Source organism: Urocitellus parryii, chromosome 1 (genome assembly GCF_045843805.1).
Source record: "Urocitellus parryii isolate mUroPar1 chromosome 1, mUroPar1.hap1, whole genome shotgun sequence".
Lineage (NCBI taxonomy): Eukaryota > Metazoa > Chordata > Mammalia > Rodentia > Sciuridae > Urocitellus > Urocitellus parryii.
This window is the reverse complement of record NC_135531.1, coordinates 73,391,513-73,406,236: the sequence shown is the minus strand read 5'-3', so window position 1 is coordinate 73,406,236 and position 14,724 is coordinate 73,391,513. Positions and strand designations below refer to the sequence as shown.

General features: G+C 37.2%; 1 protein-coding gene across 1 annotated transcript in view; it reads right to left on the bottom strand.

The window, feature by feature from the left end:
* Adgrv1 (adhesion G protein-coupled receptor V1) overlaps positions 1 to 14,724 on the bottom strand; it is a 509,007-nt gene that overhangs the window by 86,443 nt on the left and 407,840 nt on the right. Inside the window, exon 86 of the mRNA XM_077795043.1 lies at positions 1,851 to 2,008. Within this exon, the coding sequence (XP_077651169.1) occupies positions 1,851 to 2,008 (158 nt within the window). The remainder of the gene's footprint in view (positions 1 to 1,850; positions 2,009 to 14,724) is intronic.

Sequence of the window (14,724 nt, the reverse complement as noted above, 5' to 3'; positions counted from 1 at the left end):
TTGAACTGAATTATCATAGGAATAGGGGAATTAGAAATAACGTAATATTTGAAAAACAACCACAAGACAATATTTCTATTAATATTTCATTTCAAGAGAGGACTCCCTACTTGAGACAGAATTGTGCTGGAACTTTTAGCATTATGATGAATGCTTGAGGGCTGCTTTTCAGATAATTAGAGTATAGTTTTATCTATTACATCAGTGATGGATCGAGTATAGTTTTATCTATTACATCAGTGATGGATCATATCCAAGAGGTGTATGGAGTGATTTAGGTCTGCAAAGATTAACTCATTGTGTTTGCCCCCCATTGATAATATGAAAACACTGGCCACTATTATTATAAATAAATAAACAAACTAAACAAAACTTATCATTTAAGGAAAGAAAAAACAACAACTTTTCTTTCCAAAAAATAACATCTGTTTCAATAAAATAAATCTAAGTTGAATAAAGCGCAGCTTTTGGATAAAAGCTTAAAAATTAGGACTCAGGAGGCTGAGGCAAGAGGATTGCAATTTCAAAGCTAGTCTCAGCAACTTAGTGAGGACCTAAATAATTTAGTGAAACCCTGTCTAAATATAAAAAATAAAAAAGCTTTAGGGATGTAGCTCAGTAGTAAAATACTCCTGGATTAGATCCCCAGTACTCTCCACCATAAAAAAGTAGTACTTCTACATTATAAATTATTTTTATTGAGGAATTTAAGATTATTCATAATTTTAAATAATATTTCTCCCTACATAATGATCACATGTGGAATGAGAGACAATAGAGAAGAGGTATCTAGATACTAATATCTTAAAACTACCACACAAACTAATCAGAAAGAGTCTCTTTTCTTCATCGTATTAGTAAATTTTTTTTTTGCACCTTCCTGATCCAGTTCAGGAACTAGAAGACTTTTTTTTTTTTTAATGTCAAAGTGACACCTTATAAGTGACAATATCTATTGAGTCCTTTATAATATATTAGGCACTGTTTTAGAGATTTCCTATGTGCTATCCTGCTTAAATGTGACAGACACTTAAAATGTGAATAATTCCTCTAAGACTGCCATTCATTTGACTTCAGATCTGTAAAAGCTTAGAAAAGAGAAGATCATGGGCCTAAGAGGGATCTTCAATGCTGTATCTTGATGACTCACACAACACTTCAGTGAGAGTTTTTGTCTGTAGGTGTGTGGTTATTGTTCCTAGTTAAGAAAATTCCCAGGAGACTGGAATCTAACGACAACAACAACAAAAAAAGAACCAGATCATAAAAACCTGTGTTAAGTGTGATTCAAAGGGAAAAAATGAACTGCAGTGAAAGCCAATTTGAGCTGGAAAGACTTGCACTCTTAAGTAACCGGACATGTGTAGTCACTTAGGAAGCTGTCTGATTACATATGTTTTTAAACATCTGTCAGCACAATCAGAGCGCCACATGCAGAATATAGTGCTCACAAGCATTGTGGAGGTTTGTTCAACTGTGAAGAAGTCTCAAAATCTCCAGGAAATAAATTGGTTTCACAAGCTGAGTGCAGATTATTATTGCATGAGTTGAGGAAAGCTTGGGAAGCGGCTCCCAGTCTGTGTGACTCATTCACATGGACCTTAATACCTTTAGGACAAAACTTGACAGCAGCAGGCCAGTCTTCAGGGCCCTGAAGAAAGAGATGTCAGAAGCACCAGAAGCAGGAGACACTGGGAAGGTAAAGCTTAGTTTAAGCCTTAAGAGCTAAAAGCTGAGCCTAACATTTTTCTGTTTTTTTTTTTTTTTTTTTGATTAAAAAATATTCACTGACATTTTCCCACTACTGAAAAACTCCTATCTCCAAAATGCAAACAGAGTTCTTTTCAAACCTGCAGCGTTGGTTCTCCCTCTGAATACATCGTCGTAGGCTTTCCACTGTGGCTTCACCTGGTAGGCGTGGATGAACACCACGAACACCACCACCAGGCACATCAAAGGAACAAGGGCCGCGGTAAACAGGGCTGCGTAGATGTTTGGAATGAAACATCTGGAAAGACAGTAGGGAAGGAAGAGCTCAGACAACTTCAATATAAATGTTTTTTTTTTTTTTTTTTTTTTTTCAATTCAGAATGTGTCAATTCACTTATACTAGCTCTTTGTATCTAGATGGTGGCCAAATTGAAGCTTTGTTAGACAAGAGGCTACCTGCTGAAATCTACCCATGGCTTCACAAAGTAGGTTCTATGGAAGTTCCTGAGAAGCTCAGAAAACTTCAAAAAAGATTATGGTCAAATAAGAGTGAGACATGTACATTGTATATATCTCAGAGATTCAGGGTACAGATCTGCATTTAAAAAGACTGTAGGAAGTCATATAGTCATCATACCTGGACTCCGGAATCAGATTGGCACTGAATTCCAGCACCACATCTTAAATAATGAGTGACTTTTGCTGTATTTCTTAACCTTTCTACACCTTCACTCATCTTTAAATAAGAAGTGTAAGAGTATTTGCAACAGAAATCAGCTGTGAAGATGGACTGAATTTATTCACAAAAGCACCTAGTCAAGTTTGTGTAACCCACTGTTTCTGGACTTACATGAAAAAATGGGTCCCTTCCTTTCTCTTTCTCTTAGGGGCCTTATGATAGGACTCATGTTTCTTGGAACACACTTTGAGAATCATTGATTTGGTCACATCCAGCTTATGTTTCAAATTAGTCCATGTTTTCCAGGGAGAGTCCAGGGCTCATTTCTATTGCCTCCCTCTATCTAACCTCAAATAAAGAAGAATACCATTAGGGTTTCAGGTCATGGGGCTGATTGTGGAGTTACTGTGTCCTGTCAAGCCTGATCAGGTTTCTATGGCTCCAAGGGCTGTGGCTGCTTCTGCATAGAAGGTGCTAGGCTATGGCTCCTCTCTTCTCCTTCCTTCCTCCTTCTTCTTTCAATCCTCTTACTTTCTCTATCACCTCATCTTCTTTCCCCCTCCCCTTTTGGACTCCTCCTCCTGGCATAAGTCCAGTTCAGGAAATAAAGGATGAAGGGTCATGGAACTGCTAGGGAGCTAATCATAAAGCATTTCTTTGCCTGGCTTTGCCAACTTCATCTTCTTGGCCTAAATGTCCCTTGGGCAGCAGAGAAAGTATTCTTTTTAAATTTTTCTTATAGTTGTAGATGGACAACATGCCTTTATTTGTTTAGTTATTTTTGTGTGGTGCTAAGGATCAAACCCAGAGCCTCACACATGCTATATAAGCCCTCTGCCACTGAGCTACAGCCCCAGATGGAGAGAAAGTATTCTTTAAAGGCAAATCTGAGGATTCCAGGGCTCCACTCTGTCACATTCACAATCCTAGCTTTTGAGCAGATGGCAGTTTTGTCATTTCCCAGCTATACATTTCCCTAAGATTCCTTTGGTCTCTCAAAAATGAAGGTTATTTTCCATTTAGAAGCTATATGCTGTGCCATTGTATCTATTATTCCTGGAGTTTACATAGAACAACAGAGTCCAAAGTAAACTTTACAGTATAATTATATAATTATTAAATTATAAGTATATAATTTGGTTACAGTATAATAACCAGAAAAATAGTTTTAGAGATTCAACTGGAAATATTTACTAATGGGTCATATCATCCTCTTGTTCTTTACTAGAATCTCCCACAAAATTCTTGCTGTTAAATTGGTTATCATCATCTAAAACTGTGCTTTTGAGATATGTATTCTTATATAAGACTTACTTCTTAAAAGTTACAAGGCTATAAATTAATTATAAGAAATCATAATAGAAAACAATCTCTCTTCTATTTTCCCCAAAATCTTCTCCATTTTTGATATATAATGTCTGTAAGCCTGTATTATAATACAGCCATAAACATTGGACTTTGAAGAAAACTCAAGAAAAAGAACATATAACCTATTTAGAGGAAAATCTCAAGATCCAAAATACAGGTAATCAGAGAAATGCCCATTCACTTGGGAAAATAGTGCCTCAATTTTACATTTAAACTGAGATACATTACTAAAGGCCTTACTCAGATATCACTTCCAATTAACATGACCTGTTAAATGTATTCTTTGTGTAAACAAGACTCATCTTAACAGATACTACAAAACATACTGCACATCTGCAAAGGGATGTCAGAATGATGAATTTCCTGGTTTTAGAATTTAATTTGGACAACACAAAGCCTGAATCCTTCCCTGAACACTCACCTGTATGCAGTAAGGCCTGTTTCTTTTAGATAAAAGGCCCATGATTAAATAAAACAGGCAAACACTAATGGCCTTGATATTAAATATATTTCTGCCTTACAAACAGTGTTCATATTGCTTACACATTATTTTGTACAGTGGCTTCAAATGATTTTTTTTCCATCTGAATGATGGATTTACAGACAGACTGGCCTAAAGCTGCTTAGATGAATTCAGAGACTAATGGAGGAACACACTGCCTTATGTTTTGCCTTGAAAAATGTCATCTCAATTCAATTCGTGGATGATTACTAAACCTACTGTGACTTGTTCCAGGTGTATAAAGCTTTGTCCAGAATGCTAAGGCATAGGTATGATTTTCCAACACCCACACTCCCCTTTGGCCACCAACTGGAGAGGCTTACTTTTGTTATTTGAAGAGTTTGCCTAACATTTTCCTTTACCTTGGAGAACAATTCTTGGAACACTATATCCAGATAACAATTCACTATCTTTGTTAAAGAACATAATAGACAAAGTGGACATGCAGGGGGCTGGAAGTAATCAGGTATGTCCACAGCACCTCTCAGGAAGAAAACGGAATTCCCTGAGTTCTATTACTCTTAAAAATCTCCTTTAAAGTCCTCTTAACTTGTAGGATGACATGGATCATTCATTCAGAAAGAGGTGCAGGAAAATTACCTGATCCTGACTATCCCTTTTCTCTATTTCTATAGAGACCATGACTTCTCATGAGGAGTGGACCACTGAGACTCCCCTAACTTCATCATCCACATAATGTGGGTCAGATCACAAAGGATCAGGTCTTTGGTCCCACAGCATGCTGGTCTTGTTGGCAGCCCCTTTTACTTTCCTTCTTACCTAAGTCACAGTAATATTGCAGGGCCCTCCCCATTGCCCACACCTATCCAGTTGTGCCTCCACCCATCTCTCTTGAACAAAAACTACTTGTCTTTTATATTCTCCCTGAGTCTTTTTCACTTCTGAGACACTAATATTTTCAAATGAGGTAGGGCTAGCTAAAAGGGTTAAATCACAAGTACCCATAACAGACAAGGCTGTCTACTCTGGAAATTCAGTCCATGGAAAGTAGGTGGAACAAGCCATGTCATTGCACATCCCCAAATTATAGCTCATATTCTTAACACCTTCTTATTTTAAATTCTCACTTAACATTTCCTTTAAAGCTAATGGGCATTTTTCTAATTTTCTTAGCAACATTGCCTGAATGGGATTTCTACTGGAATATAATAAAATTTACCACATATATGTAAAAGTGTCTAATATAAATGAACTAGATCCTACCCTTGGGGGAATTTCCTCCAGTCCAACCAAATAAGTGGTGCATACAGGTAGTTTTGAGCATTAGATCACTTGAATATGATATGGTGCCTTAGGAAACTGTGGATGGATAGACTAGTTTCTGAACTAAGGCTGGGAACAAATTCTTGGAAAAAACAAATGTGAGAAATGAGTAGACTGAATGCTATGCACACACCAGGACTGTGGAAGGAGTTGATTAACGTGCTGGCACTCACTGCTTCAGGAACAGATCTGGCAGACCCCAGAAGAGGAGACAAAGACCATGAGGATTTGCTTTCTTATAAAAGAGCAAGGAGATTGTGTTCCTTGGAATCACCAGCTCATCCAGCTTCAAAGGACTCTGGTGACTCTTCTCTCTCTGGTTTTGGATGCTCTTCTGAGTTTCTGTAATCACATGACTAAGTTTTGCTGTTCCCTTTTAAACTTGAGTAGGTAATTTTTTTCCCCTTATTACTACCCACAGACAATGCCAATGTTTCAAAATCTTGTCAGGACTTCATTCTTTTCTCTATTTTTACCCAGAAGAAACAAGTCAGCGCTGTCTCACGACCTTCAGTTCTCCCTCTTCCAAGTGTTCCCTCAGAACATTCACAATGCCTTAGGTCACTTTCTAATTTAGTAAGATTATTACCTCCCCTCAGTATCGCTTTATCCTTACTGAAATGTTTTCATTCACATTACCTAACTTGATTTTTATAAATTTTATGTGGGTGGCATGAGCATATTTCAGTTTCTTTACTTCTCTATGAAATCAGCCTAAGAAGGTGCTCAGAAGCTGAGGCATCCTCTTCAGAGTCCTGAACTCCACTTACAATCCCTAAAAGCCCCAGGCTGTGTGCTGGGAACTCCCTGTACAGGAGGTTGTGATCTGGATTCATTTAAGTTATATTTTAAACCACAAGTTGACCCTGGCAGGCTGGGAGACTTGAAGAAATCCAGGCAGCTGGGTTCCATCTGGGTTTCATAGGTAATTTAAAAGGACATAGGTAATGATATACTAATAAATGTTTGTTTCCAAGGTCTTCTTTGTAAGTAGTTCTCGATAGTCAGTGGTACTAGCTGTGACTCACAGGCTCCTGTGCCAACCCCTGCTGGGGCAACAACTTTGTATTTTTTTCACAATAGGTGTAGTCATCAAAAGCTACATATTTTGTTTCAAACCAGCTTTTTCCTTTCCACCTGCAAACTCATGTTGATATCCTTCTTAACTTGGAGAGTAATGGAAATGGTCTGTCAGTTTCAGTCTACAAATTTACTTAAGGTATGGTCAATAAAGCATTGATCATTATTTATTGAAAACTAGTTTCTACTCTGTGTAGAATATATAATATACCTTTTATTGGTTTTATTCGTTGAAGCATACAGATATTATTCTTTATGTAGATGGTTATCCTTTATAAATAAAATTTATAACTAAGACTGGGAAATCATAAGCCAATAGTTATGGGTTCAATACTCCTTTACTTGCATGCCCAACTTACTTTCTTTCTAAAAACGATGCTCTTTTTCAACACAGGTTCACCTGTGAATCTATGTATATATGTGTGCATGTATTTGCATGTATATATGTATTTCCTGGTCCATCCAAAGTGACAGGAGAGGCTTAGAGAAACCCTATAAATACACTAACTTTTTTTTTTTAAACAACACATTTATGAAGACTCAATAAGAAGAAAATAGGTTTGAGCTTAACCACCTGCAAGATAGGAAAATATATTCCTCTCTCTTTGTGTTGTAGAGGATACAACAATTTTCATACCAACGGGATCCAACTAAATTCTAAAATGCACTTTTCTCCAAGTCTAAACTTTAAACAAAAATAATATTAAAATCAAAGGGCAGATAAGCTCCAAAAAGTGAAATGGAATATAAAGATAGATGTGGACTTAGGATGGAGGAAAACTATATACAGTACTTTCCTAAGCTGAATAATTCTTACATGCATTATTACACACAAACATAATAATCCTATTAGCTTTATTGTGTATGTGGAGAAAATGCCACTTAAATTATAAAAGGTCAAATTGCTTGTAGTATGAACAGGCTCATTTGCTTTCACTGCCACTTCTACAATTCTAAAATGAGCCCCACAGTTCCAGTAAAGATACATTAGAGTTAGTGGTGAATGTGCTCGTGTTCTCCTTGTGGACAGGGGCTATAATATTTTCTCTATATTTCTTTTCTTTTTTTTTTTTAAGAGAGAGAGAGAGAGAGAGAGAGAGAGAGAGAGAGGAGAGATATGATTTTTTTAAATATTTATTTTTCAGTTTTCAGTGGACACAACATCTTTATTTTATTTTATGTGGCGCTGAGGATTGAACCCAGTGTCCCACGCATGCCAGGTGAGCGCGTTACCGCTTGAGCCACATCCCCAGTCCTTCTCTATATTTCTTAAGGGCTTTGCACAATCAGATCCATAAGAAATGTTTAATTATTTCATTGATTTTTAACAATCTTTGAAAACCATTCACTTGAAAAAATATGTGTAGACAACCTTGTATTTCATGTAAAGCCAGATCAGTCCAAAGCCAAAAGGTGCCCTAGACATGGTCCCTTCTATCAGGGAGATCTTAATTACAATAAATGCCCTACTTGCAGTTGTAGTGTTCTTCCATTAGCATCACCAGCGATACCTGGAAGCTGTTAAAAACACAGAACCTTACACCCCACCATACGCTCATTCAGGAATCAGAACCTGCTCTCACAACATCCCCAGGTGTTCCCTATGTAGAGTAAAAGTCTGAGAAGCTCTCTGCTAGCACACACTCAGGACATAATTCACAAATTAATCCTCACATCCCTTTGGCAGTGACTGTGTAATACCAGGAAGAACCAGACCCAGAGGTTTCAGAGCACATGACAGTCCTGGCAGCCTGAAGAACCAGAGGGAAAGAAAAACAGCAGGAGAAAAATGATAAAGAGAGGCAGAGACTGAAGATATTTAGAAGCCAAGATGAGCAATCTGAACGTCAAGCTTAAGAAAAAAAAAGAGCTTATAATAAAGAGAGAGAACCCAACAGATCTACAGAGTGGCAGGACAAGGTGAGAAGGTGAGTGCTGGAGTACAGTGGGTATGGATGACAGAGGCAAATTCACTTCTGATGCATCAAAACAACTTTTGAAGGAAGAAAGTTCCTATGCTTGTGAGTGCAATATGTGTATCTTTATCTTTACACCCCCATGCACAGATGACCAGCCCTGAGATGCATGCCTGACCCAAAGAAGCCATTCTTCTGGCTTGCCCCTAACTTACAACTTGGGACTCTGCTCTAGAAATGAAGCTGAGACAATCAGGTTTCTGTTTTTTTTGTTTGTTTGTTTGTTTTTGTGTGTGTGTTTTTTTTTTTTTTTGCTATTGAGAATTTAACATAGAGAGTCACCAGTTTTTCACTAGAATTGAAAAATGGCCATATAGGAGTAAATACACAATGAATGTTCAGAAAAAAAAAATGGATAAAGAAAGCAGGGAAGGGGTGGGAGGAGAGTTCAGATGTTCACAACATCCCAGAAGTGACTAACTCTGTGGTCCCTGAAAGACAGAGTATAACTTTGGTTTCCAGCTTCTAATTCCAGGTCCTCTGAGGTCAAAGGTACCTAATTTCCTGCTTTGAATATCCACAGGAATTGCTGTGGCACACTTCTATAGCCCTCCCCTCCTGAACTTGAAGTAACTTCAGTGATATTTTATATGCAATATAATGGCCATAGTTAAACCAATGGTGGGGAGCAAGTGATAGAGATCTCTGAGAGTGAGCACACAACTGTCACTCTTGAGATGCAGCAGGCTATCAGTTCCATGTCTACCTGTTTAAGAGCTTACTTTGCACTGTGGTTAGGGTTACTAACTCTATGTATTGACAGCTGCCTCAGAAAAAAGTCAACAGACAATCAAGCTCATTTTAAAATACTTAATATGTACTCATATGTTTATATATTTGGAAGGATTAAGGAAAGAAAAATGTGGATAAAACAGCAATATTATTTCATCAAGTTAAAAAAGAACATATTTTAATTCATTGACTATTAAACTACCTAAAATTTTGAAGGAGTTATATGCATTAAAATACCATCATATATTGTATATAATTAGTTCCTGGTGAATAAGACAGAGTTGCCCATATCCATTAAAAAAGGCAAGCTATATTTACAGATAACTCCAAAGATAAATAATAGACTGAAAAGAATTAATAGGAATGATGAAAACAAGTATTCAAATCATGATACACCAAATGATTTTTTTCCCAAGAAACCTAAGTCTGAGTAGCCTGTTCCCTGAACAATTTGATGATACTGTTAAAATCTATCTGTTGGACCCAGCTTGCCAACTTCACTCTAGGTTCCAGTGAATTGAACCCCTTTAGCATGTCATCAGAATAAGATTAAGCTGATACGTTATTGTTTGCACGTACTAATGCTCTGTTTTCTCTTATAAAACCAAATTGGTCAGGTGCAGTGACACATGCCTGTAATCCCAGTGGCTCAGGAAGCTGAGGCCAGATGATCTTGAGTTCAAAGCCAGCCTCAGCAAAAGCAAGGCACTTAACAACTCAGTGAGACTCTGTCTCTAAATAAAATACAAAATAGGGCTGGAGATACGGACTCAGTGGTTGAGCACCCCTGAGATAATCCCAGGTATCAAAAACAAAACAAAACAAAACAAAAACAAAAACAAAAAAACAAAGACAAAACCAAACCAAAATGAAAACAAAAAACAAATTGGTATTAGAAAATGTCATTGTCTTAGGGCATTCAAAGGTATCCTGCCCCTCTTCTTTCTCACCAAGCCTCTAAGAAGATGGCTTAAACATTTTTATAATCATACCTCTCCTTGTTCCTGAGGGTGGTAAAATTATAGGTTTTTATAAATTTTTACAAAAAATACATTTACAAAGGTAATTATCAGATTACAAGATTCGTGTTCAAGAATTTATTGATGTCCTCTGCACCCTCTTTACGCCATATGACTTCATTGACAGCACTGGTGGACAATGGGTATCCAAATATAACTGTGAAGTTGCAATGCTCATTTTGCAGACAGGGTGCATATCTTTCGTTAATGTTATAGACACAATTATTTATTTTAATTTTATTTAAAAATTTTTATATAGAAGCTATTTTTATCCTTCATGTTTTTTAAAAATGATATTTCCACGAACTCAAAACATTAATAGCTTAGAAAAATTGGGGTTCACATGACATGTTAGCATACTTTTTGTTTTTATACCAGGGATTTAACCCAGGGGCTTTAACCACTGAGCCACATCTCCAGCCTGTTTTATTTTTTACTTTGAGACATGGTCTTGCTAAGTTGCTCAGGGGCTGGCTAAGTTGCTGAGGCTGACTTTGAACTTGCTATACTCCTGTCTCAGCCTCCCTAGCTTCTGGGAATACAGGCATGCACCACCATGCTTGGCTGTTAGCATAAATCATATTTCCTTTTCTTGATGAAAAAGTTTGTAGGCTTTGAAGTGATCCCTCCCAAATATTCTTATAATAATCTTGTGTATGCTTCATTTACATACCATGATAAATGTGATAAAGGAAGTGTAGTTCTCTGCTTATGAGAGTGTTACCAGGGTATACTCTATTGAGGATACAGGGTTTGAGGGGCAGAAAATCTTTATAGCACAGTGATAATTTCTCAAAGGGGCAAAAATGGTTTTGTAGAAGGGTAATTCAACTCTTAATTATTTACCATATTTTGCAGAACAGTGGCCACATTACAGGGTAATTACCATATCCATTCTCCATGGCCTAATTGCCCTGGAAATTAGGTCTATAGATTCCTCTGGATTACTTCTTTAATATTCCTTGCAATGTTCAGCACTCAGTCACACCTTTGAACCTTCTATCTTCATGTGGAAATTTATATCAGATTGCAATAACTGGTGCTCTTAAATGATAACATCATTAAGCCAAGTGTGGTGGTGCATAACTGTAATCCCAGTGGCTTGGGAAACTGAGGCAGAAGGATCATAAGTTCAAAGCCAGGCTCAGCAAAAGTGAGGTGCTAAGCAACCCAGTGAGACCTTTTCTCTAAATAAAATACAAAATAGGGCTGGGGATATGTCTCAGTAGTCGAGTGCCCTTGAGTTCAATCCCCAGAACCCCTCCAAAAAATCATTAAGAAATTGTTCATTGAAGTTAGTCATCCTCTATGTAAAATATACTATATACTTCCTCAAACTTTAAGTAAAATTTAAGCATAGTGTCTGAATACAGTAAGGACATTTAACCATTGAAACAAAAGTGTGAGTAAGTGAGGTTAAAAGTCAATCATTTTAAGGTCATTATCTCATTGTAGATCATAGAGTTATGTCTCAACTCTAGTAACTCTATTGCAGAGTCCATTTCAATCCTCTTAGGCTGAATTATAAAAAGTTTATTGATGTGATAATTGCTCATATTTGTGGGATATAATGTGGTGTTTAAATACTCAAGTAATGATCAATCCAGGGTAATGACCATATCCATTCTCCATGGCTAAAGATTGCATAAGGTTCAGACATCCTCCAAGGCCCACTGTGATTGGAGGTTTGGTCCCCAAAGGACATTGACAGTTGATGGTACCTTTAAGAGGTGGTTCCTAGTGGGAGCTCCAAGGGTTATTGGGAGCATGAGGGACTTCACATGTGACCTTTTGAGGTCTTAAGACAGGGTTGCTATAAAAGGAGCAAGCTGGTCTCACCCAGCTCTCTCTGTTTTCATGCTCCAGATAGAATCTTCTTGTCCCACAGGTGTTCCCACCATTGTTACCCACAATGAGGCGAAGTAGTCAAAGGGTGGTCCTGCACTGTGCTCTTTGAACTCCGATGTGATAGGTAAATAATACTCTTTTCTTCATCATCAGCCTATTTCAGATATTTCATAAGAGTGATAGAAAGCTGACTAATATATACATTAACCATTTCTTTGTGGTAGAAGCATTCAATAAACCTCTGTTCTAGCTATTTAGAAATATGCAGCATTGTTAACTACGTTTACCTAACTGTACTACAGAGCAACAAACCTTCTTTCCTCCTGTTGTACATTTGCAGTCATTGACCAACCACCCGACCAACCTGCCCCTTCTCTCGGGTGAAGAAGGTTTTTACTCTCCAGGTTCTGGTAATCACCATTCTACTGTCAACTTCTAGGAGATTAACTTTTCCATATTCCACATGAGTGAGATCATGTGGATTTGTCTTTCTGTGCCTGGCATATTTATTTTATGGAATGTCCTTCAGTTCTACCCAGGTTGCTACAATTGAGAGAAATGCACACCTTTTTTTTTTTTTTGCTGTGTAACATTCTATTTTCTTTATCTATTCATCTATTGTCAAACACACAGGATGAATACAATCTTGGGAATCACGAATAGTGCTACAACAAACACGGAAGCACCTCTTTAACATACTGATTTAATTTCCTTGGTATTTATAGCTCAGTAGTGAGATTACTGGACCGTATGGGGATTCTATTTTGAGGTTTTTTTTTCTGTTTCCTGTAATAGATATATTAATTTACATTACCATTAACATTGTATGTTTCTGTTCTACACAGCCTTGTTGTGATTTCTTGTCTTTTCAGTAGAGGTCAAATGATTTCTCATTGTGGTTTTGATTTTCATTTCCCTGATAGTTACGTTGAACATCTTTTCATATACATGTTTGGCATTTATTCGTATGTCGTATGTCTTCCTTTGAGAAAAGTCTATTCAGGTTTTTGTCAATCTTCTGATTAGATTATTTGATGAAGAAGTTGATGATGATAATGATGCTATTGAACATTTGGAGTTCCTTATATATTCTGAATATTATTCGAAAATATTTTCATTCATTGCACACAATGTCTCTCCACTTTTTTGATTGTCTCCTTTGCTGTGCAGAAAAGAATATTTTTAGTTGGATGTAATTCCCTATGTCTATTTTTGCTTTTAGTGCCTGTGCTTCTCAGGTCCTATCCAAAAAATTCTTGCCCAGACCAACATCTTGTAGTGTTTCTCCTGTTTTCTTCAGGTTGTTTCATAGTTGTGGGTCTCATATGATAAGAGAGGGGTTTGGTTTCATTACTCTGCATGTGGATATCGAGCCTTCTCAGCACCACTTATTGAAGAAGGTGCCCTTTCCCAAATGTGTGGTTTTGGTGCTATGTTAGTCAGCTTTTTGTTGCTGTGGTCAAAATACCCAATAAGAATAACCTGAGAAAAAGTTCATTTGGGGTTCATGATTTCAGGGGTGAAGTCCATGTTTGGCTGACTCCATTGCTCTAGGCTGAAAATGAAGTAGAAGGGTGAAAGGGAATGGTGGAGAAAGGTTTCTCAGATCATGGTAGCCAGGAAGAAGAGGAGAGGGAGGGGAAAAGGGGGGAGGGGAGAAGGAGCCAGGGACACATATAATCTAAGGAAATGCACCCAGTGACCAACTTCCTCCAGTCACACCTCACCTGCCTACAGTAATCCATCAATTACTACCATCTAATAATCCACTCAGATTATTAATCCATCAAAGGGATTAATCCACTGATGAGGTTACAGCTCTCATCATCATTTCCCCACTGAACATTCCTACATGAGCTTTTGGGGGACACCTTATGTCCAAGTATTAACAGGTGCTTCTGTCAAGACATAATTGGCTGTAAATATGTAGGGTTATTTGTGTCTCTCCATCCTATTCCATTGGTTTATATATTTGTTTTTCTGCCAATGCCATGCTATTTTGGTCATTACTGCTTTGTAGTATATTTAGAAGTAAGGTAGTATGATGCCTCCAGTTTGTTCATTTTTTCTAGAGACTGATTTGGCTACTCAGGGTCTTTGCATATTTTAGGAGTGTTTTTCCATTTCTGTGAAGAATGTCATTGTTATTTTAATGGAGTTCCATGAATCTATAGATTTTTTTGGTAGTATGGACATGTTAATATTAATAATTCTTCCAATCCATGAACTTGGGATGTATTTCTATCTATTTTATGTTCTCTTAAATTTCCTTCATTGATGTTTTATTGAACAAATATTTTAGAAGGTTGATATTTGCCGAATAGTGGTTGTACATCAAAAATGCATTCTAAGATATCTGAATGCTCTTAATATGCTCAATATGTGGTTTCTAGAGCTGATTGATGATGATACTATTTTTTTAAAGACTTTTTTTAAGGTGGATACAATACATCTTTATTTATTTTTATGTGGTGCTGGGGATCGAACCCTGTGCCTCACATGTGGGAAGCAAGCACTCTCCCGCTG